The 22835-nt window shown below is 46.6% G+C and overlaps 2 protein-coding genes across 11 annotated transcripts in view; one reads left to right on the forward strand and one right to left on the reverse strand.

The window, feature by feature from the left end:
• The window catches only part of PKD1 (polycystin 1, transient receptor potential channel interacting), a 138927-nt gene extending 129502 nt beyond the window's left edge, over positions 1-9425 (forward strand). For both annotated transcript variants that reach the window (XM_073361700.2, XM_073361701.2), the window contains exons 44-46: positions 1232-1366; positions 1837-2151; positions 2852-9425. In XM_073361700.2, coding sequence (XP_073217801.2) covers positions 1232-1366; positions 1837-2151; positions 2852-3493 — 1092 coding nt within the window. In that variant the 3' untranslated portion in view covers positions 3494-9425. The remainder of the gene's footprint in view (positions 1-1231; positions 1367-1836; positions 2152-2851) is intronic.
• A 1085-nt stretch (positions 9426-10510) lies between these two features.
• Positions 10511-22835, reverse strand: part of TSC2 (TSC complex subunit 2) — a 44036-nt gene continuing 31711 nt past the window's right edge. For all 9 annotated transcript variants that reach the window (XM_073361708.2, XM_073361712.2, XM_073361711.2 and 6 more), the window contains 10 exons: positions 21108-21265; positions 20159-20661; positions 19201-19276; positions 18061-18147; positions 17340-17526; positions 16093-16232; positions 14630-14708; positions 13400-13491; positions 13045-13143; positions 10511-12375 (listed from right to left, as the gene is read on the reverse strand). In XM_073361708.2, the coding sequence (XP_073217809.1) occupies positions 12205-12375; positions 13045-13143; positions 13400-13491; positions 14630-14708; positions 16093-16232; positions 17340-17526; positions 18061-18147; positions 19201-19276; positions 20159-20661; positions 21108-21265 (1592 nt within the window). In that variant the 3' untranslated portion in view covers positions 10511-12204. The remainder of the gene's footprint in view (positions 12376-13044; positions 13144-13399; positions 13492-14629; positions 14709-16092; positions 16233-17339; positions 17527-18060; positions 18148-19200; positions 19277-20158; positions 20662-21107; positions 21266-22835) is intronic.

A 22835-nucleotide genomic window follows, 5' to 3' on the forward strand; every position in this document is an offset into this window, starting at 1 on the left:
CACTTGTTGGTACTGGGCACTTTAGCAGATCTGTCCATGAGCCCTTAGACAGTATAATGCAATACACCAACTCTTATAATATTCTGGTCTATAAACCTGGGTTAAATTACATAGTGCTCAGTTTGTATAGGAGATGAACTTGACCATGTTCTCTTCACCAGATTTATGTATGTGGCACCCTGGTACCCAGCTGTATTTAATGAATAGTAATGGTCATGAGATGTAGCTTAAGTGCAACTGCAAACTAGCTGTTCAGAAAAGGGCTGGTGACGCTAACCATACCTCCAGAAATGTGCGCTAGGTGCTGTAAAAATAGAACAAAGATACTCCCTACCCCTTAGACCTTACAGGGTCAGACAAGAGACAATGGGGGTGGGGGAGCACACCCACACAATGCGACAATAATGCAGGCCAGCATGCCGGGCCAGTAGTTTCTACACACCAGCAGCCTGGCCATTATACTGGTCTGTGCTCCAGCAGAGAGCCACACATGGGGTTGGTTTTATCCTTTGAAGCCTCCCCCTGCCCTAGACCATGCTGCTACGGTTGAGATGAGGAAGTAGCACTCAAACTAGAACTCCCTTATTATAAACAGGCAGGGCTGGTGACAGGACGTTCTCTGCAAGGGACCCTCGATTCTGAAACGTCCTCCCCTCCCACCCCTTAACCAGAGCCTGGATGCACGAGGCTAAGCGACACATTACTAAGCATTAACACGAACTAGATACCTTTTAGTTCACACCCCCAGCATTCACACAGGGGAGAGACAGCGCAGGTCGCATGTCTCTAGTCTAAAGCGCAGGGCCATGCAGGCAGCTTTAGGCTCTCAGGTCCGTTTGACTGATAAAAACTTCACCCGTACACAGTTTGGGGGGGGGAACCAACGTGGCAACAGACTGGCAGAGCGCAATGGCTGCCCAGGCGGCCAGCAGGAGCAGCACACGCTTCTTCTTCTGAAGTTTGCTGTGTTTATTTAAATGAGTTCGAACCCCCCATCCGAGGGCTGCTTTAGCCAGTGCAGATGTTTTAACGGCGGGGGTCGAAAACAGGCTGAGGGTACTTGGACCTTCATCAACCACATGCAAGCAGTGCAAGTGGACCCTGAACACCGGGCAGGGAGTGTCTGTTTCTTTGCAACAGTGCCCCAGGGTGGAACACTACCCCAGAAACACATGCAGCAGATTCCTTGATCCCCGCGGGTATAAACCTGGCTTCTCTTCTTTGGTCTCAGGCTGCCCAACAGCTGCGCTTTGTCCGGCAATGGTCTGTGTTCGGCAAAACCCTGCAGAAGTCCACGAAGGAGCTGGCTGCTGCCGGGCTGGCCTTCGCGCTGCTCATCCTTGCTTATACCCAGCTTGGCTTCCTGGTAAATGTTTATTACACAGTCAAGACTCACCCTAAGCTGGGCGTTGCTGAGGGAGAGGAGACTTGATTAGCTACAAAGGGAAGGGTTCATTAGAGAGACCTCAGCTCTGATCCAAGCCAGAGCATTCTGGTGAGTGAGGCTCAGCTGAGGGGGCCAAACTGCAGTTGGCCCCTTCCTGGCCTGCAGTAGAGTCATCAGTGGCTGAGGCGACCATGGGGATGGAACTCCAAGAACTCCTTGAGGCCCCATTGGCAGGGGGCACAGGGGCAGCCCATCAATGTTGTAGCTGATAGATGGAGCAGGGCTCCCGCCTCCTAAGCCCCTGTGGTGTAGCTGGGGATGCTGCTGCTTGCCTGCCTTTGCAAGGCGCTCGGAGGTCTGGGACCGAAAGGCAGTCTTGAAGGCAGGGTATGGCCACTCGGCCATTGAGACAACGGCCTTTCATTGCAACCCCTGCGTTTCCTTCGCAGCTTTTCTCCTCCTGCTCGGAATCCTTCCGCAGCTTCAGCAGCAGCCTCCTGCTCCTCTTGGCTGTGGTCCGCGGCAGCGTGAACCTCCGGCTCTGCCTGCCCGAGCCCTCGGGGCTGTACTACCTGTTCTGCGCCAGCTACATCGTGCTGGAGATGTGGATCGTGCTGAGGCTGTTTGCCGCGGTGCTTGTCCACCGCTACCGGGAGATGAATTTCGAGCTGTACCGCCCGGCCTTCGAGCCCCAGGACTATGAGATGGTGGAGCTCTTCGTCCGCAGGCTGAAGCTCTGGATGGGCTTCAGCAAAGTCAAGGAAGTAGGTGCACAGTCCCATAGGGCTCCACCCTCCACCTCTGTGCAGTGTGCTAGCCAGGGGGAGGCCCAGTCCTCCTGGCTGGTGGGTCACGGCCAGCCAGGAGCCCCGGTCCCTTGTGGGCCACATGGGATGCATGGTTTTGCAGTGTTTCGGCTGGCCTTTGCAGTCACAGGGCTGTGGGGGCCAGTGACACAAACACTCTGATTGTTTCCCCCATTGCAGTTGTGCAGCAGGGTGGGGGCAAACGGTGACAGGCCACTGCTCACAGCAGTATGGGTCACAGGGGCCATCACTGGCAGGAGGCGGAAGGACTGGTAACAATAGCTGGTGTCCCAGGTAGAGGACTGGTGGCAATGCTCGTGTCCTGGCTGGCAGAAGCAGAGACTGCCCCCAGCATTGTCCCCCGCATGTCCATGTTGTGCCACCCCCACTGTTCAGTTGGTTTCTAATCAGGCTGGTGGGTATATAAACCCCGCCCCTCTTCTCATTCAGGTCACCCCACCATCCGGCCAGGCCAAGTGGGGAGCACTCTGCAGTTGGAGACAGTCATTCAAGGCTGACGTGAAGAGCTCACCCCCATCCTGCCTGCTGGCCTGGAGCAGGCGCCTGCAGGGGGTGCTCCCACCCTGGGGCGACAGGCAAGGGTTCACGAGTGCCTGTTTTCTGCACTAACCCTCTTTCGCTCTCGCTTCCCTTCCAGTTTCGGCACAAGGTGAGGTTCGAAGGGATGGAGCCATTACCATCCCGGTCCTCCAGTGACAAATCCTTCCGGGGTCCCACCCCCAGCGCAGCCTCTGACAGCTCCAGGGCCTCCACCTCTTCGAGCCAGCTGGACGGGCTCAGCCTGGTGCTGAGCACCAGAGAGAGCTCAGAGGTGGATGCTGATGTCCAGCGGCTCCTCTCCCTCTTCGAGATGCTGCTGGCCCAGTTTGACCGAGTGAACCAGGTGACGGAGGACGTCTACCGCATGGAGCAGCAGCTGGAGGACTCGCAGAGCAGGAGGACCAGGACGAAGTACATCCAGATGACTGAGGACCTGCTGAGTCGGTACCACCTGGGGAGCACAGATCAGGGGAGACAGGGACTTTATCCTGAGAACTTTTCCGACGCCGACCTGCATCCTCCCGGAGACCCTCTGTTGCCCTCCCATCCCACCAGCGCCCTGGGTGCCCTACAGAGCAGCACGGGCTGTGCGCCCAGCCGGATAGTCCGGGCCAGTAGGGGCCTCAGCATGGCTTCTTCTCTGCTCTCCCCGCACAAGACGTATGCCACCACGGCACCAGTGGTCAGGAAGAAAAAGCCACTGCGGGCAAAGAACAAGGTCCACCCCAGCATCAAGTAACTGGAGACCATGTGCAGCGTCTCTGGGAAAATACCTCACTGTCCCTCCCCTGGGAAGGCAGAGAGAGCCTCATAACGTGGCCCGGGAAGGTTCCACCGCAACTCGGAGTCAGAAACGGAAGTTGCAGGGAACCGGCGTGGAAAGCTGACGCACTCACGCCACACCAAGGACTGGGGAGCCACTGTGCCCTCCCGGGCTCTTGGCCAGCTTAGATGCTAGCAGCATCACTGCCGCTTCGGGACACGCGGCTAAGAACACAGGTGTTGCCTTGAGCCTCCCAAGTGCCTAATGAAGATGGACACAGCCACTGTGTGTTGTACATACTGGCAGCTTCTATTACCAAGGTGCCTCAGTTTCCTGTTTACTTTAGCGATGGTTTCACAGCTTTTTGGTGTCGTTGGAGACTGTTTGGCCCTTCAGTCCAGGACAACCTAAGAGACTCAGCTTCACCAAGAAGGCCAGATGAGAGAAGCCGCAGGGGTCTCACCTAATATTTAGCGTTGGCAGCAAGAGGGCAAGCAACATTAATCAGGGCAATATTAAAAAGAAGTGTCTCTCTTTTTAAGTGACCCTAGCTTCAAACAAAATGAACAGATTCCAAAAGCAGAGGCCTGTTATTGTTAAGTTGTTTTATCAAGAACTGCTGCGAAGTAAAGTGAATGGTGCAAGGAGCAACTCAAGACGGATTTCCCGTGCTCAGCTGGCTGCGCCAAAACGGGAAGAGAGGAGCTGAAATTGCGAGTAGTTAAGGTTTAACAGACTTTTGGATTCACAGACTAGTCACACTGTGGAGGAAAACGACAGGTTTCAGGGGAATATTTAATTCAATATTTGTATTGGCATGAATATAGAGTGACAGTATCTGCACCCAGATCAGTTAGTTTTCAGTATTGGCTAGTGTTATTCTCCAGCATTTGGTACTATTATTTGTATTTAAAGAAATTCAATATTTAAAAAATATGAATGACCATGAAATCCACATTAAGCCACCACTTCCAATGATCAGCCAGTCTTAGGACATGGCAATTAGTGACAGCTCAACCAAAAAGGTACTGGAGACCTGGGGGGGGGGTTCTTTTAATTGGTCACTTAAAAGAGGGGGCTGCCGGCATGCTGGCTCCATTCCGGCCCAGCTCCCCTTTAGCTACTGATCTTCCCCCAGCCAGTGGATTGAATGGGTAAGTATGGTGCGTTGGTTGCTTGGTTTTTATAGTTGAAGGAATGTATTGACATATGTAATTTTTTTTTTTGGTTTACTTTTTTGTATGTACTGCCGAGCACTTTAACAATGCTTTCCTTGGCTAACAATGACACATGCGACCTTTTTAACAAGAATGGAATAATATATCACGAAAGCAGTATTTTTGTGTAAAAAAAATCATAAACGGAAATGAGCAAACGGTAATGTGAACGCACTTCCCCAGTGAACCATCCCCAGCAGCAGCCCTGCCTCAGGGGCTGGGTGCCAGCCAATGACACTCAAACCTACTCACCAGCACTCTTAGGAGCTTCCAAAGAGGAACAACAAATGCATTAAAAAAATTAACGCACTAGGTGACGCAGGGAATAAGCCACCTGCCAGCAGAGGCAGGTGGTGAGAGACAGGGGCAGATGGTTCTTAATTTGCTTCTGTCTGGGACAGGAAGATGTATCCGCTCCTACTCCAACCTGCTTCCACTCCCGACTTCGCTGTAATCCACAGTATATCGAGCTACAGCTGTGCTACGCTTGATATGCCATGGCAGGTACTTGTCCAGCACTCCCTTTTAGACAATTGGTGTGGGTAACAATCAATCAAATGCACCTATTCTGGGCAGCCACAGCCTATGTAAATTATTTCCCACTATGGTAAGTGGTGCTACCAATAGCAAAACCTCCCTGGCAGCTAGTGCCCGTGGAAACCCCCGGCCAGCCCGTGTTCACCTCACCCTTGTCATTCCGCGTTATGTATATTGTAAGTAATTTATACGGGGTTTTGAAATGTATATATTTGCTATATTTTCATAGCATCGGTACCATGTTTGACACATGTAGATAGGAGACAGAACACTGTTGTCAGAGTTATTTAAAGGATGTATTAAGTGCTTCTTTCTGGGAATGTCCATTGTATATAAAGTATTAGGTGTCAGAGTGCGTGTGGCGTGCGTGCTCTTGTGCCAGATGAGGTGTGGGCCGGGCTGGCGCTACGGCAGTCCCAACCCATGGAGCCGAGAGTGACAGCGGGATCTTTTGCGATGCACTGTGTTGTTCCCCACTCTGGCTTGCTCAGTGCTTTTGAAAGGTAACATTGTTCTATGGAGCTCTTCGAAACCAAAGGCCAATGTTTGCAGGGGCCATTGTTCATGGTACAGCATCTCCTGTTAGACTCCATCTAGCCTCCATTGCTTCTGCTCTTGGAAGACACTTGGCTTGTAACAGAGCTCTCCTTTCCAAGCATTGCAACTATCTAATCCAGAGGAGGAGAGAGCCCTAAGCGGAAAAGTCTGTGCTCCTTTCTAGCTAAGTAACTTTACAAAGGCTAGAGATAGGGTTTCCCCAAAGACACTTCCATTGGAGTTAGTTCTGACCTTTTTGCTGCTTGTTCTCACTCTCCAGCTCCTGATGCCTTTCTCCTGCTGTGTGCATGAGATGGTTTGCACACAGCGTTGTATTCCAGCAATCCCCAGATTGTATCCAGCTTGATTTTCCTTGTGCTGCACTCCCCACCTGCTTCCCTCTCTGTGGAGACTTGAGCAGCACGCGTGGGGTTTCTTGGCCATCGGGTTTACATCCATGGAAGTTATTGTACTTTTGTACTAGTTTTGTGGAGGACAGAATTAGACAAGATGTTGCAGAGGGCGTGGGGGAGGGATTAGCGTGATGTACAAAGAAAGTTCTCTTTACAACGGCAAGGTGGCTGGGTGGTGATAGGAAGGGCATGAAAGAACAGAAAGCCGGGGGTAAGTAGAGTACAGATGGAAGGAAATGGAAGCAGGAACCACAGGCACTCTTCACATAGGTGATGGAACAGCTGTGGTTGGGGCAAACATTAAGTGTTTGGAATTTTGGAAGTGGCATCTGGAGTGGGAGGATAAGAGTTGGAAAACGGCAGGTGGACGTTAATGGTACCCATCCCTTAGCTGCAGGTACTAGTGTCAGTAAGGAAAACAGTGCCAACAAAATCACCACCACTACTGTTCCAGGATAGTTCAGCTACAAGAACTGAACCCAGAGCCAGGGGCAGGTTTTGCTATTGAGTTTACAGCAATTAACCCTTCTATGTTCTAGACAAAAATGGTTTAATATTCCTATTACTGCAATCCATCTGCCCTTGGACTTTTTTTTTTTGAGTCGGGGGGGGAGGGGGAGGAGAGGCACATTCAGACTATTTAACCATGGCTTTTTAACAACCCCAGTTCCCTCTACTTTTTACAAGCAGCATGGCCACCGTTTAAGTACTCACCACAAAGTCTCTGCTAGATTCCCAATGCCCGACTTTGGAGACAAAGCAGCATTAGAGGAGAGGTGTATCATATAAACACAGAAGTGCCTTAGTGCCATCTGGACAATCACTTGATTTTCCCCATGCTTGGGAAAAAAATGAAGCAGACAGGCTCCTCTATCAAATTAGAAGGGAAGGGGTGTGTGATTTAACTGACAGTAACCAGGACTCAGCCCTTCTAGGCCTACAGTATGTGCTGTGTGACCTTGCGCAAAGTCACAATTTCCAGGAGGCCTTTTCCCTAGCGGTACCATAGGTATTACTTGTTCACCTCACTGCAGGGACGGGGAGGCTGTGAGACAGAACCAATGCTTTGGGCTCAGTACAGAGGTAACTGGATGAAATCCTCTGGCCTGTGTAACGCAGTCAGCCTAAGTCTAATGGTCCCTCTTCTGCCTTTAATTGATGACTCTTTCAAGGGAGTCTTGGAGGTTCTTGGAGAAAAGGTTTGAGAATTAAGTGGTGTGAAAGGACTGGAGGTAAAGGCTAACTTCTACCAGTATTACTGTATTAAGGAAGGATTTTCAAGTATCTGCTGCCTTTTAAAATGAACAAACATTCCAACATGCCTGCTATAGCTTTCTTTAGAACAAGTGGTAACGGGATAATAGGGCATCTCAGAACGGATTCTTTGTGATTAAATTCCATTTTCTACATTCAGCACACCTTCTGATGTAAGAAGTGTCTAGATCTGGGGAAGGTTAGCCTCAAAAGGAGAAACGGTTCTAGAAATCAGATGAGTTTTGATGATTAACAAATAAGGGAATTAGCACCACTATGTCCAGATGAGGGAAAAGCAAGCACAAGACAGACAAGTGCCCCTAGGATCCTTACATAAGGTAAGGTCTAGTTTTATATTAGTGGGAATTTCACTATTTGAATATCCTTCCTATCCCAGCTCTAGGAACTTTTTCCCACACTTAGGTCTTTTCTACAATGAAGACAGACACTTCCCCCCACCCAATGCTGCAGTGAACATGATACCCTCCCAAGTTTGTTGCACCCCAGCATTCCCATGGCCACTAGCACCCCCTATCTGCAAGCTTCCTCTGCCAGCTTAGCAAACTAATTAGCGTCCCCTTTTCCATTTGGGAAGATAGGACGTGGAGGATGGATGGTTTGGAGTGCAGCTCAGGGAAAAAAATATCATTACCACAGGGTCTCCCTCCCACATTGTAAGAATGTTTATGAGTGCAGACCACCATATGAGGCCAGGCCAGATGAGAACACAATAAAATGATCCTCCCTGATTATAAATATCCATGCTCATATGACACCAGGACTGCTAACAGCTTCCCACATGGATTAAAACAATTGCCCACTACACTAGACAGCATTGCTCTAGTTGTTCCGATTAGGGATCTGACCCCTATGCAGGGAACAGAATTAACTGGCCAGCCAAAGACTCCACTTTTACAGCGCCACTAAACACGTGGTCTCATCTAGGACAGGCTGTAGAGATGACAGCCATTAAAAACATAGTATTGGAGGATGGTTAATATCTCTCTGAGGTAAGAGGCCTCTCAATCAACTGGAATTTCCAAGAGCTAAATGGTATCTGCAAGGACTAGGTACTACGGCTGAATGTATCAGTTAATTGCCAAGGGCTCTGAAAGTCTAATAGAACCTTTAAGAGTTAAAGGGCAAAAATGAGACGCTTGTTGTCAGCTTTAGTTTGGCTACAGTAGATAGTGTATTTAGACTCCCCTCTCCCACAAAAGCCTTGAATAGGCGGTGTTAGAGGAAGTTGACTGAACACAGTTAACACAGGGACAAGTTAACAAGAGATGATGGCGAACTGAAAGCCAAAGCGGTTTGCACAGCCTTTAGTAAGCTCATAGGTGGCAGTAAAGGTTAAAGTTAGGATGCTCCCAATGTGAAGAGCCAGGTTTTTCTTAAGTTAGGCCTTAAAGTGAATGAGTTTCTTATCCAGCTAGCTGTGTGCGCGTGTGTATGGTAGTGTGAATGAGTCTTACCAGTGCTTCTTCTAACTGTAGAAGAGCAAAGATGGGTTAGGACAACTGTCCTGCTACTTTTCTTGGATCCCAGTAGGTGGAGCAGCTCTAGAGCCCACACAGGTGTTTCAGAAAAGCCAGACACTTCAGTCATACAGCTTTGAAGCTATCATAGTTCTCATAGGAGCACTTGTTTGTATGGAGCTTTTAGACACACACATGGGGTTCCTTGAAGTGTCACAGGTGAGGTAGCAAGTATATGAAATCTGAGCTTAGCAGCAGCCAGAACTATTAGTCATGAGATTATACTCCTTGTCAACAGCAATACATTTGACTTGCATCCCTAACTAATAAATACTCTTGAATGTATATTTTGTGTTTATAGTCACCAAGAGATGGTTTCTTATTTATTGCCTTAAGTCTCACAATGATGCAATAGTATCAAGCTGCTTAATACAGAACCCTATCAGCTAGTTAAGGGGTGGGGTTTGGGGGGGGGGGGAAATCTATATAATGCTTTTGTAGCAATGGATGATCAGGACCAATGCATCAAAATATTGCCTTCTGGTCAATGTTACATTTGCAAACAAAATAGCCTATTTTGTAACTGTGGGAAATGTTTCTTCAAAATGACAATGTCAAATAAAAACCATTGACTGCTAAGTAAATGTCTGCTATGCTTTTGTTGGAAGCTGCCACAACATCCTCTTTGCCTGTTAGCAATCCATATACACCACTGTCTGAAGGATGCATCTAGGAGGTACTGTGCCACAAGTACAACAGAAAGGTCTGAAAGCTATTAGCTTCAGAGCTAGTCCAACTTGACAACTTCAAATACTGAGTAAATTCAAACCTCTGAAAAATATCCGGTTTTGATTATTGATAACAAATTGATAGCGGGGTAATTAATCAATGTTACTTCATTAAGGAGCTTTGAGATCTTTGATAGATGTTCTACTTTAAAATGAATACAGAATTTGCTCCACGTAAAAGAGACTCACTTCCTTGTGGCTGAACACGTATCTGACGCATGGACTCAACATAGGTCACATGAGGCTCCATATATGTCACCGGGAAACACCAGCATTCCTGCAGCTGCAGCAGGTGGTTACATACCATTACGTACTTTAAGATCTGAAAAATTCACAGGAGGGGAGTCAGCATCTTACTTCTGCCCCAGGTAGCAGCACCCAAACACTTTACAAAGTGGTGCTTCTGGGAACGGAGTCCATAGGTTCTCAGTTCAGTGCTGCTCAGACACGGGTCTACACTTCACCACTGGCCTCGTTAAAGACAGTCTTGAGAGGCCAAGGACTGAATGGGCCATGAGAACTAATCTATGCTTATGCCTAGCCATCCTTCCCAATCAGGGTTGAGGCTAACTGGCAAGGTAGGGTGGGAGTTTGTCCTGCTGCTGCCGCCCATACAGTACCTGTTCTTTGGACAAGTGGGGTTCTAGTACCAGACACCTTTCACAGGTCAGAGAGAAGAAACAGGTCAGTGGGAAATGGCCTTATTGCCAAATGATGGAGCAGATTCATCCGGAGCGATTCCGATACGCAACACGAGAGATTGCCCATATCAGTAACCATACAAATACTTTTATTTCAATTACAATTTATAAACACTCAAAATAGGACGTACACATGAGTTACTGGACAGTCCCCTTTCCCTCCAAAAAAAAGTCTCCCAAAGAATTCCAGCTTTCGATTGCTTTGCCTTGGATTCCATTCAAATTACTCAGAAGTTACCCAGTCACTAAAAACTGCTGTTATCCAGTCACTGAGTTTACCATCTTGTTTAGCAAATTAAGAGCTCATCACTCATTTTGATGAGGACAGCAGTCACTGAGAAGTGACAAAAGCCACAATAAAGTAGTCACAGTACGTTCCAGCTTACATAACTTCTCCCATTATGGTAGTGTAGTGTCCCGTTATCTTTCACCACAAGACATGCTACTTCTGAAAGGCCTGGCACACATCTGCATTAAAAGGACCCCTTACAAACAATCCAAACTGCTGGCTTCCAAAGGTGGGACTGTCACCATATGACAAGTCCAATATGGCGATGCTGCCACCAACCAGAGCCACCGGTCATTTAAAAGGGAAGAGAAAATTTTGCATTTGAGGGAAGATTTCTGGCAAGGCCACATTATAGAACAGGTTTAAGACCAGTCAAGTGCACCCTGGTCACACATTGGGCTACCTACTTAGATCCACTCACCTCTCTGAAGATTGCCTTTCAGCAGAGTATGTGAATATGCACAAAGGGGTCAAGTTACTTCCCAGCATCCTGGCCACATTCTTGGGGACCATCCTGCCACCCTTGGAGTCAATGGAAGCTTTGCCACTGACTGCACCAGGAGCAAGTCTGGGCCTCTAGCTAAATCCTTTGCTCATAATTTCTAAAACTGGCCCAAATTGTCTTTGGAATCCTGGGTTTAACGGAGTCTTCATTACAAGCCAGTTTATTCATGGTCAGCGATTTCCATACCAGTTTTGATTACCATTCTCCCCCTCCACTGACCTGCAGACATCTCCCTACTTAAATTGTTAAGGTATGAGAGAACAATTTCACTGGAGTGGGAAACTCATGCAGATGTCCTCAAGCAAGGAGAGCTCATTGGAAATAAAAGCAGCTGCAGTTTTTACAGGTAACTTGTGAAGCTAGTGGACATTCCTATAATTAGAGCTGGTGTTAAGAACTAGTCTGAAAGTGCATGCAACTCTCATGAATGCTAATAGAGCTTTTCCACCCATGTAGAGGAAATGGAGATCTCAACTGTCCAGAGACTGTGACTGAAGCTTTCATTTGGTTGGGTCAAAACACCATTTGCTTCTCCATTGTCCCACCAAGTGATGAGTGCAGAACAAGTATCCTGACTTGCTGTTTTGCCTGCTCCTGCTTAGGGAAATGCTTAAATTTTGTACGAAAGCTGCTAGCAGAGATGGATACCTTGAAACTTCACTTAATGTCTCTAGCCAAATAAAGACCAAATGTATAAGCTTGGTGCACTCTGGGATTCTCCAACTAGGGTAGAAAATCCTTCTTATTTCATGATGGTGGGCGACTCAAAGTCAAGACGATGATGTCTATCCGAGTCACATGGCAGTCCAGTAACTAGTTCACACCAAGGTAACATAGCCACACTGGGTTTCCAAGTCCCAGTTGTCTCCCTGTGGCAGTGCTGAATTAGTGTGCAGGGTCAAGAGTGTTCACTCCCCTCTTCCTCCCACCGCCGCATGCCAGAGGGCAGACACTGATCACATGGGGATTTACACAAATTCTGTGAAGTCATCCACTGAGGAGATCAGCCGCTTTCTCTGCCCAGTTTCATAGGTTGATGCTGGGTCCTGTGGTACTTGGGGAGGGGGTTTAGTAAGAGCAGAAGGGTGCATTTGCATCAGGGGGAAGCCAGGTGTCTGGTACTGCGTTTCCTCTCGGATCTGAAAGACCATCACGGAGGAACAGGTCAGCAGGATATCCCCACAATTCCCCCTCGGCATGTTAGTAGGTACAGCTCTCCCAATTGCCACTTGGATCTGAACACTGCATATCACGCACAACCCTGCAGGACCTGGTGTCCTCAACTCCCACTGTAGCCAATGGAAATGGAGGGCTTTTTAGCTGTCTGTAGCTTCAAACCCTATTTCCCCACACATCATTCTCACTAGAGTTTGGTTAGTCTGAGGACTAGTCTACACTTCTGTGGGGCGATCGATGCATTGGCGGTAGATTTAGTGGATCGAGTGAAGACCCGCTAAATTGACTGCAGATCAGACTCCCCTTGACTCCTGTACTCCATCGGATCGAGAAGAGTAAGGGGAGTTGACGGGAGAGCGTCTCCCGTCGACATTGCGTAGTGTGGACCCTGCAGTAAGTAGATCTAAGCTATGTCGACTTGAGTTATGTTATTCACGTAACTCAAATTGCGTAGCACTTTTCCCTGTAGCATAGACAAGGCCTGAAGCATTCAAGGCAGACATCCCTTTAACTTATTCACAGGCCTTTTACAGTTCATTCTTGTTTTCTCCAGATATTTATGATTGTGCTTGCTTGTGCTAAGCATTCCAGATGTGCAATGTGTCAGGGAAGGAAAAACAGACTTGAATTACCCGGTGCCTGAGCCTCTTGATATGACGTAGCCTCGCTATCCATTTTGATGGGTAAGTATCTGTAGGATTCGATCTGCTATGGTGAACCTGGGAAGCCATCTGATTCAAGGGAAAAGAAGTTTTAAACACAGCTCCCATGACAACAAGAGTAATACATTGTTTACACAACATAATTAGTCACTGAAGTTAACTCAGTCTGTGAAGTTCAGATGCTAAATCTGACTCGACTGGTTATTCAACTAAAAGAGCTCTCAGAGTTTAATTTCTTGGCCTAGTTGCATTAATTTCCCTGGGGTGGCAGAGCGTGATCCTAGCAGAGGCAACAGTCCTTAAAGAAAGCCCAGACAGTACTCACGTTGGCATGCAGGGCCATCTGGCGGGCTACAAATGGCAGGTTCTTATCCGAGACAATTTTAGCAACACTCGTGTCCACCAGCCCTTCCATGTCTATGTTAAAATGGAAAAGATTCAAAGATGGTCACTTTAAGAGGTGAAAAACCAGAACTAGCCAGTAATTATATGTACTGTGACGTGATACATTCAACTTCATGAGGATTTCCAGTATTAGAGTCAAGACAGTGAGAAATGGGAATACATTTTACTCTCCAATCAATTGCCTTGAAAGAAAGGTCTCCATAAAGCATTATAGCTTCTACTGTAACACTGCTCACGGCACAGGGGTGCAATACTCTGGGCCTTCCAAGCTGTGACTGCTCCACACAGAAGGCCTTTCCCAGGAACCCTAGTCACAATCCATTATTCCCCCAAAACACAGAGGCGGGGCAGAATATTCATAGCTGTTTCTCAGACTGGAAGGGGTTTCATTAGAGAAGTGCATTGTGGGAGGGGCGTGGGGTGTATGGTTGGCCTCTTGTTTATACATGCTCGGGATCCATGTGGGATCTAGTAAGGCTGCAAAAGACCCACACGCAGCCCTAAACAAGGGAGTAAGCCCTGAAACAGCTGTGACCCCCTCCAACTGATGTTCAAAAGAGCATTGCTCAGCTCCAGCTCTCAAGGGTCACTCACTGCACTGCTGGGAAAGAAGTTGAAGGGGGACGAGCCACCAGGATTTCTTCCTCCAACCTGCCAAAAAATGGTGTCACTATACCGGTGTGCAGAGCATAAGCCAAAATGGAGGCATTCCATTCACTGGCTGGGACGCCATGCATCCCCATAACTAGAAGATAGCAGTCTTATGGTCCAGTGGGGAAGAATTACTGATTGGATGCATCACCAAATACTAGGTGGTGACACAATTTTGGAGAATTTCCCCTAATGGGCTCCTCTAAAGGGAGCCAAAAAGCTTTTACTGAGAGTACAAATCACAGTTCAGGAAGGGTCTACCTAAGCTAGGTAAACTGGCAATATGGGATATGCTGTTACAGAAGAGGACTGGCTCAGAATACTTAGTCCTGCCTCAGGGCGGGGGACTGGATTAGATGACCTATATTGAGGTCTCTTCCAGTCCTACAGTTCTACGATTCTAAAGTTTTACCACCTGGAGACTTGTACAAACATTCCAATGAAGTTAAGGAAGTTGTCGTGCGAACCAGTAGAAACATTCTTCGAGAACTAACCCTACCTTTCCGACACTGTAACGTCACCAGGTTACAGTCATAGTCAAGCGGTGTGATTATAACATGCACAAAGTTGAACTGGCCCTAGGGAGGAAACAAAATATTGTAACACAGAAGCATAACTAACACTTACAGGCATATTTTACTGGAAACCATTTGACATCTACAGATGCAATCCACTGATGCAGTCTGAATACAGCAAGGTAAAAAGTCCCAATTCATAACCAAACAGTCTTTAGACCACTGGCGCCAGTTAGGAGGCTGGGGGAGGGGAAGCATTCCCCCCACCCCAGGCATTTGCACTCGCTAAAAGTTCCACAGGCCACGGAGCACTGCAGCCCAGGGTCCGACCACTTTTAAGCTGGGGTCCTGTACTAAATCAATACGGCTATTGGTGGAGTGGTCTGGAGCGTCACTTGGCTGTGTGGTTGCAATGCCACTAAACTATGACCTGGGTGCCCCTCCATGCAGACAGAGGGGCAGCAGAGCCAAATTTCAGGAAGTGGCGCTGTGACCTGGTGCATGGGTCGTCTGTTCCTGTACGGCGGAACAGACGGGAGTCTGCCAAGAACTTGACTCCTGGCGGCACAGAGAGGGGAAACTCCCTGCTGAAGGAGAACCAGGGTTCCTGTGGGGCGGGGAGGAGAGACCGACCAGGACTGGAATTTGCCCCCCACCAAAGAAATATCTGAACTGGAGCCACAGCTTTAGATAACACACAAAGATTAACAATTTTACAAAGAACCCATTGCTGACATGCAAGTGGAAAGTCCTGTTCATCTTTGGATGCTTTCCAGTGAGCTGCATCAGCCCAACAGATGTGTAACGAGTAGGGCCCCTCCAAATTCACGGCCATGAAAAACATGTCACGGACCGTGAAATCTGGTCTCCCCCCATGAAATCGGTCTTCTGTGTGCTTTTACCCTAGACTATACAGATTTCATGGCGGAAACCAGTGTTTCTCGAATAGGGGGTCCTGACCCAAAAGGGAGTTGCGGGGGGGTTCACAAGGTTATTTTGGTGGGGGGTCACAGTATTGCCACCCTTCCTTCTGCGCTGCCGTCAGAGCTGGGCGGCAGGAGAGCGGCAGCTAGTGGCCAGGTGCCCAGCTCTGAAGGCACAGAAGTAAGGGTGGCAACACCAGACCAAGCCACCCTGACTTCTACACTGCTGCCTTCAGAGCTGGGCAGCTGCAGAGTGATGGCGGCTGACCGAGGGCCCAGCTCTGCAGGCAGCAGGGCAGAAGTCAGGGTGGCGATCCCATCCCCGGACATCCTGACTTCTGTGCTGCTGCTGGCGGCGGCTCTGCCTTCAGAGCTGGGCTCCCGGCCAGCAGCCGCCACTCTCCAATTACAACACTGTGAAATTTCAGATTTAAATAGCTGAAATTTGTGTGAAATTGACCAAAATGGACTGAGAATTTGGTAGGGTTCTATTTATAAGCAGACCCAAGTGTAAATTCTTGTACCTTTATCGTTCCCAATTTAAAGTCTTCACCAGAATCATTATAAACTATGGAAACAAAGTCATTCCCAAGGTGCCTCTTCTTGTCGCAGCGATATTTATCCAAATCCTTCGTGGGCATCAAAGTCGCAATGTGAAAAATGGCTGGGGGAAGGAGGGGGGAAAAAAAAAAATCAAGCAAACAAAAATAAACTGGGATAGAAAATGGAAGATGCAACTAATAACTTTACTGCAGGCGATGCTGGAACAGACAGATTGATAGGGTATCTATGATCCTATAGCGGCAATGTTCTGTGTATGGCATTTGTCTGAAAGTCAAACTGACAGCTGAACTTTCATGTTGTGCTACTTTGACAAATCTGTCCTGATTTGTAAGAGCTGAACACGATCGGCCAGCCCCATTCTAGCTGCTTTGCACTGCCCGGGGGACATGTCAGAGTGCACAGAGCTGCAGACAATTTTGAGGCCGTGGAGAAGACCCTATGGGACTTCTGAAGCTGGTGCAACTTGGGAGCAGTCCTCAGTCTGCTCCCAGTTATATCGGGGCCAAAATGGCCAATCTGACCCATACGAGTTCGCCTTCTCAGATGTATTCCCTGTTACCCTACATTTATGAGCGCACACGTCCCAACATCCAAGAGAGATTTAAGGAAAAAGTCCTTTACAGCAATTTCTGTAGGGCCACAGCAGCATAGATGAGGAGAATCTGCTATGTACAGAAAGAATCAAGTACCTTAGACTTTTAAATGTATTTCTTTTCACTGCTGATTGCGTGTGATGCTGTGGTAACACCCAGTCATGAGATTAAGGTTGACAACAGCACTCAGCTTTAAATATTGTTCTTTAAAGAAACATCTGGCATGGTTTCGATGGTAGCAGATGGCTGCTATAATACATCATCTGGTTTCTGGTACTCTAGTGGCCCATAAAACAAGACTGATTTGACACAAGGACAGACATAAAACCATGTCTCATATGGTCTGTATGTTCAGAGTAAAAAGCGAGATTTTGTGTGTGTCAACCTCTCCCAAGCCATCAGTGCAGAAGATTAAACATATTAAACAACATGGAAAGGGAACCCAGACAGACTCAGGAAGCTAGTAGGAAATCCCTCTCTTTACCACACCCCAAAAACAGAAGCAATTTGGCACCACAGGGTAAAGTTTAAAGGTGTACAGACCCGCTGACTTGTGCATTAAGGCATCATTCCTGTCCCCCAAGAAGTGTAACCCTTTAATTGGGATGCCCTACCTTGCATAATGTCATCGTGCCAGCAGTAGGTAAACTGACCGTCCTCCCCACACACGTCCAGACCACCAAGGTAAATTTTATCAGGCTGACAATCTTTGAGTTCAATGAGCTTCCCTAAGCCAGTCAGAAACTCCGTGTATCTGTAGGAGCCATGTTCATTCGACAGAATAGCGATCTCATTGTTGCTCTAGAGAAAAAAATTGAGTGTCTCATATGGGAGGTTCAAGTACTTACTGTTAAAATGTATTCACCTCCTTACACGTGCTGTGAACTGATTCCACGACTGGCAAGCAGAGCACAAGGGCAGACTCTGTACAGGCAGAACAGGTGGGTGACAAAAGTGTTCACTGAGTCTGGGCTGGGCTAGCAGAATATTTGCCTAAAGCCATCAAAGCTTCTAGAGCTGGCCACATGGAAGAAATGCCAATGTCACGAAGAGTCACTCGGAAATGGGGTTAGCAGAAGATACAGTGGACTAAGTGAAATATAAGCCCAGCTACTGTAAAGTTGCACAGTCGGTGCTTGTACAGCACTATGAACAAGTACAAAGGAGAAAGCTCAGGCCTTAAGGCGTTTTGCTATCGCTTGGGCACTCTCCGAATAAACTGGGAACCCACACCACAGAAAGAAGCTACTTTAAAATGGGTAGAAATTACTGCAGTTCAAGGGAAGCTGCTTGGCCTCTAGTGAAAGTTATACTTTACTACGTGTAAGAACTCACCTGTCCTTCTCCTACATAGAGCACGGCAATCTTGTGGGTATCATAGGAAGGAATTTGATCTAGGAGCTGCACCGAACTTTCAAATGTCTACAATTAAAACATGTTCACTGGTCATTTCTTTGAATGGCACTGATAAGCAGCCACACCATAGACCTTGAGAGCATATGTAGTGAGAGATTCCTGATCTCCACATAATTCCTTGATAAACTTCATAAACTTAAGGTATTTACCACAGAAAGGCACATATAATATTAGCGTCTGACTGATACAAATAAAGTGTTTAATAGGGTATATTATTCCCTTTTCTGTTTTTTATGTTTCATATTAATTTAATCTCCTGACAACTGAATGTATCTGAAGCACCAGCCATGAAAACTGATAGACTCTTCTTATACTGTGTTTAACTCTAAGCATAGAGAACTCACTGCAGGGTCAGCTGTAGAAAACACTTTTCTGGATAATACTGTCACACAGAACAGTACTTCAGCGGGGAGATGGACAAATAATGGGTGAGCTAGTTTGCTACTTGGACCAAGGAAATGACAACCCAAACTCATATTTTACTAGTACGTTCTCTACGCTTTGTGCCATCTCCACAGAGTTGTACTTCCCCACAGAACACTGGTTTTATTCTGATCTATTTCTGAGACGGATAACTCCCCTTGGCCAGTCCCAGTCTGTCATATTGGTCACCACCAATTGTTTAGCCACCTTCTCCAACACACATTGCCCAATTTCACCCGGTGCTGTTACCACCAAAGCAACAACACACCTACTTGTTTGGAAGCTAGTACAAGGGAGCAAAAACCCTGCCCTTGGAGACCAAGTGTACTGCTTGGCAAGCAAATCGGTTGCTGTTGGCTCTAGGAGTGGGAACTGAGCCATCTCATCACAGCAGTACATAAGCATTGTGAGAAATAGGGAGGGGAGGGAAATCACAATCCACAATTACAAACAAGGGTCATCAGTTCATCAGGGATACCCAAGATTTTACATCTCCAGCAGCCGGGCCATTAAGGGACCACCCATAACTGCCACTATCCAGCCTCTTAATTCGTTAATTAGTATATATTTAGATTTTTAAAAGCGAGTGTGATTAAAGCAATCATTCCAAGTGTTCATACTTAAAACATTGCCTACCTCATTTGGCAACAAAAGGGGCTTGTTGGATTCATCTCCAAAGAACGGGGAGTGGTATAACTGTAAAAACACAAAGCTAAAGAGAGAAATTAAATCCCGTTACCCTACAAGAAAGCCCCCGTCTATCTGCACTTTACGAGAGGTCTGAGATCAGCTGCTCACAGTGCAGAATCCCTCCTTTGACGGCACGGCAGGTATTTCCTCCGCCTACAGTTTCTGAATATGCACACGCTGTACCATAAAATCAAATAGCTCAATAATGGCAGCAGCATGACTTCCCTACACCAGCAAGGGCACTGGATCTTTATGAAACACAAAGGAGTGGAAATCAAATCCTATCTCACGGCCATTGTTTTATTTTGGATCTAGAAGATTAATGAATTCTCTTAGGCTCTGGACTCCTCTAAATATTTCACAAATTAATATACTACCAGCAAGGTTAAGATCTTCAAATTAGAGCTCTGGGATACTACTAGGCTCAAACAACCAATCTAATTTACTTTTCCCCCCACTCTTCATGCGGTGTACCATTTTGCATTTCACTCATCTCGGACGGAGAGACTGCTCTGGTTCACTGGTTTATAGTTAAATTGCTTTCTAGCTCTTCTGCATTCAAATTGCACGTGTGTTTTGATTTCAATTGGATTGTTAATCCAAATTAATTGTTTTTAGAAACCAAAAAAAAAAGGTTTAGAAATTGTTGAGATGTTTGCCACATTTCTTTTTGCCCAAAATTCAGGTTACAGGTGCTAAAACATGGATTAAATTATAGGAAGTTACACCTCCTGTCTGTTCAGTTTTAGGTTTTGTAAGATCCAGAAAACCTCATGTGTTGCATTTAAACAAATTTAGCTAAACCTCTAAAAAAATCTTAGTTCTAAGACACGAGTTAAAATGAAGTTTATATCTGGAAACACCATAAGCGCTTTTTAGGCACCCCCCGCAGCTAGCTACCCACCTTGGGTTTATTCCAGGTACCTTCTCGGCATTGGAGGCTGCTGTCCGGCTCTTGAAGGCATCTCTCTCTATCCTTTTGCCCCTCCTCGAAGGGGCTGAATCCGAGATGGTGTACCCTCTAGGACGGTGGCCGCTGGGTGAGCGGGGAGAGGAAGAAGGGACGCTGCAATCCAGTCTGGCTGTACCCGTTAGTCCAGCGTCATCCCCTTTGCTCAGCCAGCTATTGGCCCCTTCTCCTTCAAGGTTCCCAGACTGAGATTTCGATTTCAGTTCTGTGCTCAGCCTTCCAGTTGCTTCTTTAGTGTTTGTGTCTTTGAGGACTTCCTGCAGCGTCTGAAGCTCAGGGGAAGAGCTGGATTTGCTGAGTGGCTGGGAAGGCTGGAAGGAGAGCTCTTCCAGAGTCCTGCCATCCTCCGAAGGGATGACCCTGCTGATAGGAATTCCGCCGGCCACCAGTTCGTCGGATTTCAGAGATTTCTCTTCTTGACTAGATGTTGAAGAGGACTTAAAGAAAAAGTCAAAGAAAAGCTGTTTTTCTGAGTAGCACCTTGACAAAACCCACAAGAGAACACGAATGGGAAAGACACCAGTGGACAGGGAGACATTGCCACCACTAAATACACTATACTAAAGTATTACTGCTCCAATATAGGCAGATATGGCTTAATTACCAGAAGGACAGAAGCCTAAGCCCTGAGCCCATATGCATGCAGTTACCATTTCTCCTGTGTGCGCAAATGGCCAGCAAGGCCTTAGATTGACCATCTGAGCCCACAAGCATAACTGCATGTGCAATCTACCCAAGTTCAAAGCCTTTTGCTATAGTTAAAACAATAAAAAGTGCAAATGGAGAACACATACAAATCTGCAGTGTATATTAAAGCTCCTTCTCTGGCTTGAGACAGAAAAGTTATTTGACTGGTATTCAGCCGGCTGCATGACAGCCTTACCCTGCTGTAAGCCTTGTGTGGTTTGCTGAACTTCTCCTCAGCCAGGGCTTGCTCAGAGCACACAGCCTTAAAGTCTTCAAACTCTTGAGATGCCAGGGAATCGGTTTCTTTTAAATCCACTTCCAATTGGCTCCCCTCTTCCAGAACTACCGCTGATTCTACCAAGACACAAACAGAGTAACTGAGGCATGTAGAGAGGAGTGGAACGATGGGGCCCCATCCTTTCCTCTGAAGTACCAGCCTTTTCCCTACTAGGATTTTAGTGGAAGGCCATATTCAATGTGTGGTATAACATATATCTTTGATCACAGAGTGTGGACTTTAATGGCACACCAGACTTGCTAGAGGTCTCCCCTTCACACAGAATAATTGGTCGACTTACCCTCATACCAAAGGGTTGTACAACTGCTTTGTCACACTAAGCGCAGTGCTGCCAAACTGTTACTAATGGACACATAATGGAAAGATAGTGGAGAAAATGGATCCTTGCGCATATTAATACTCAGGTATCAGGACAGACAGTAACTAGAGAGATGTAAGGAAGTGCAAGACTAGCATTAAAGTTTGTTATTAAACAGGCAACGAAAACATAAGTTCTATGCAACTGTGGAAAAGAATAAGCCTTGTATATAACAAATGCTCTCGTGCCTTAAACGGAGGAGGAGACAAGAAAATTCATTAGAAGTCATTTACTTGCATTTTGACAGTTTTCTCAGTATGCTTCAGTAGAAGTTAACCAGTATAGCCTATGCTTTATTAAAGGACAGGAGGACAACATTAATGCATGTATTGCAGCAATATTGGAAAGTCTGCATGTGGTTTCCAATCAGACAAATAGCTAATTAAACAGACCAGACTGAAAGAAAGCTCCGTGTAAGCGCTGTGTATGGCGAAGAGGTTAGTGGAAGGGGTAACCAAGTGTCTACTGTAAGACACAGTAACCCTGAACACAGGAATGCGTTTGACTGAAGACTTCTGTTTGCCTTGTTTTTTTTGTCCTGAGGAAAAGGCTGAAGTACAGGAGGCTTCCCATTACGTACACACAGAATTGGAAGACCAATCTGGAAGGCTAAGATTTGTTTTCCAAAGTAAAATAAAAAAAAAAATTTTTTAGCACACGCGCGCACACACAAAAAATCAGCAAAAAAAAAAGTCACTAAAGCAGCTTTTCCTAGATTGATTTCAGCTCGCAGGACCAAAGTTATTTCAAGAAGCAATTAAGAATTAGCATTGCACACACATACTTTCTAAAAACGTGCTGATCTGGTTAGCTGTCCAAGCCAGAACACACCTGCACATACTCTGGGGTTTTGACTTCCCTAGTTCTAACATTACTGCCAATTTTGCTGGTGTTTTTAAATAATTTGAATGTTCAGTAATTGCACTGTAAGGGGAAGTAGGATAATATGAGCAAAGCAGAGGACCATAGGAGAGTAATGTACTGCAACATCTGTGTGTCACTTTAATAGCATTGTGCCAATACAGTAATCCACAGTTATGAATAACCAGCTATTCCACATAGGATTTTCCACTGAAGGAAGGTGGCATTTAATTCACCTAATTAAGCACTGCAGACCAAATGCAATGCAACTGCTGTGTTTAGAGGTATCCATTTTGATTACCATCTACAGATCTGATATATTTAGGAAATAGATTATAGCCCCAAAGCAAGAGGAAGATTTTACACAGCTACTGAATTTACAGAAAGCTACAATTTGTTATATATTT

Source organism: Lepidochelys kempii, chromosome 10, assembly GCF_965140285.1.
Source record: "Lepidochelys kempii isolate rLepKem1 chromosome 10, rLepKem1.hap1, whole genome shotgun sequence".
NCBI classification, from domain to species: Eukaryota; Metazoa; Chordata; order Testudines; family Cheloniidae; genus Lepidochelys; species Lepidochelys kempii.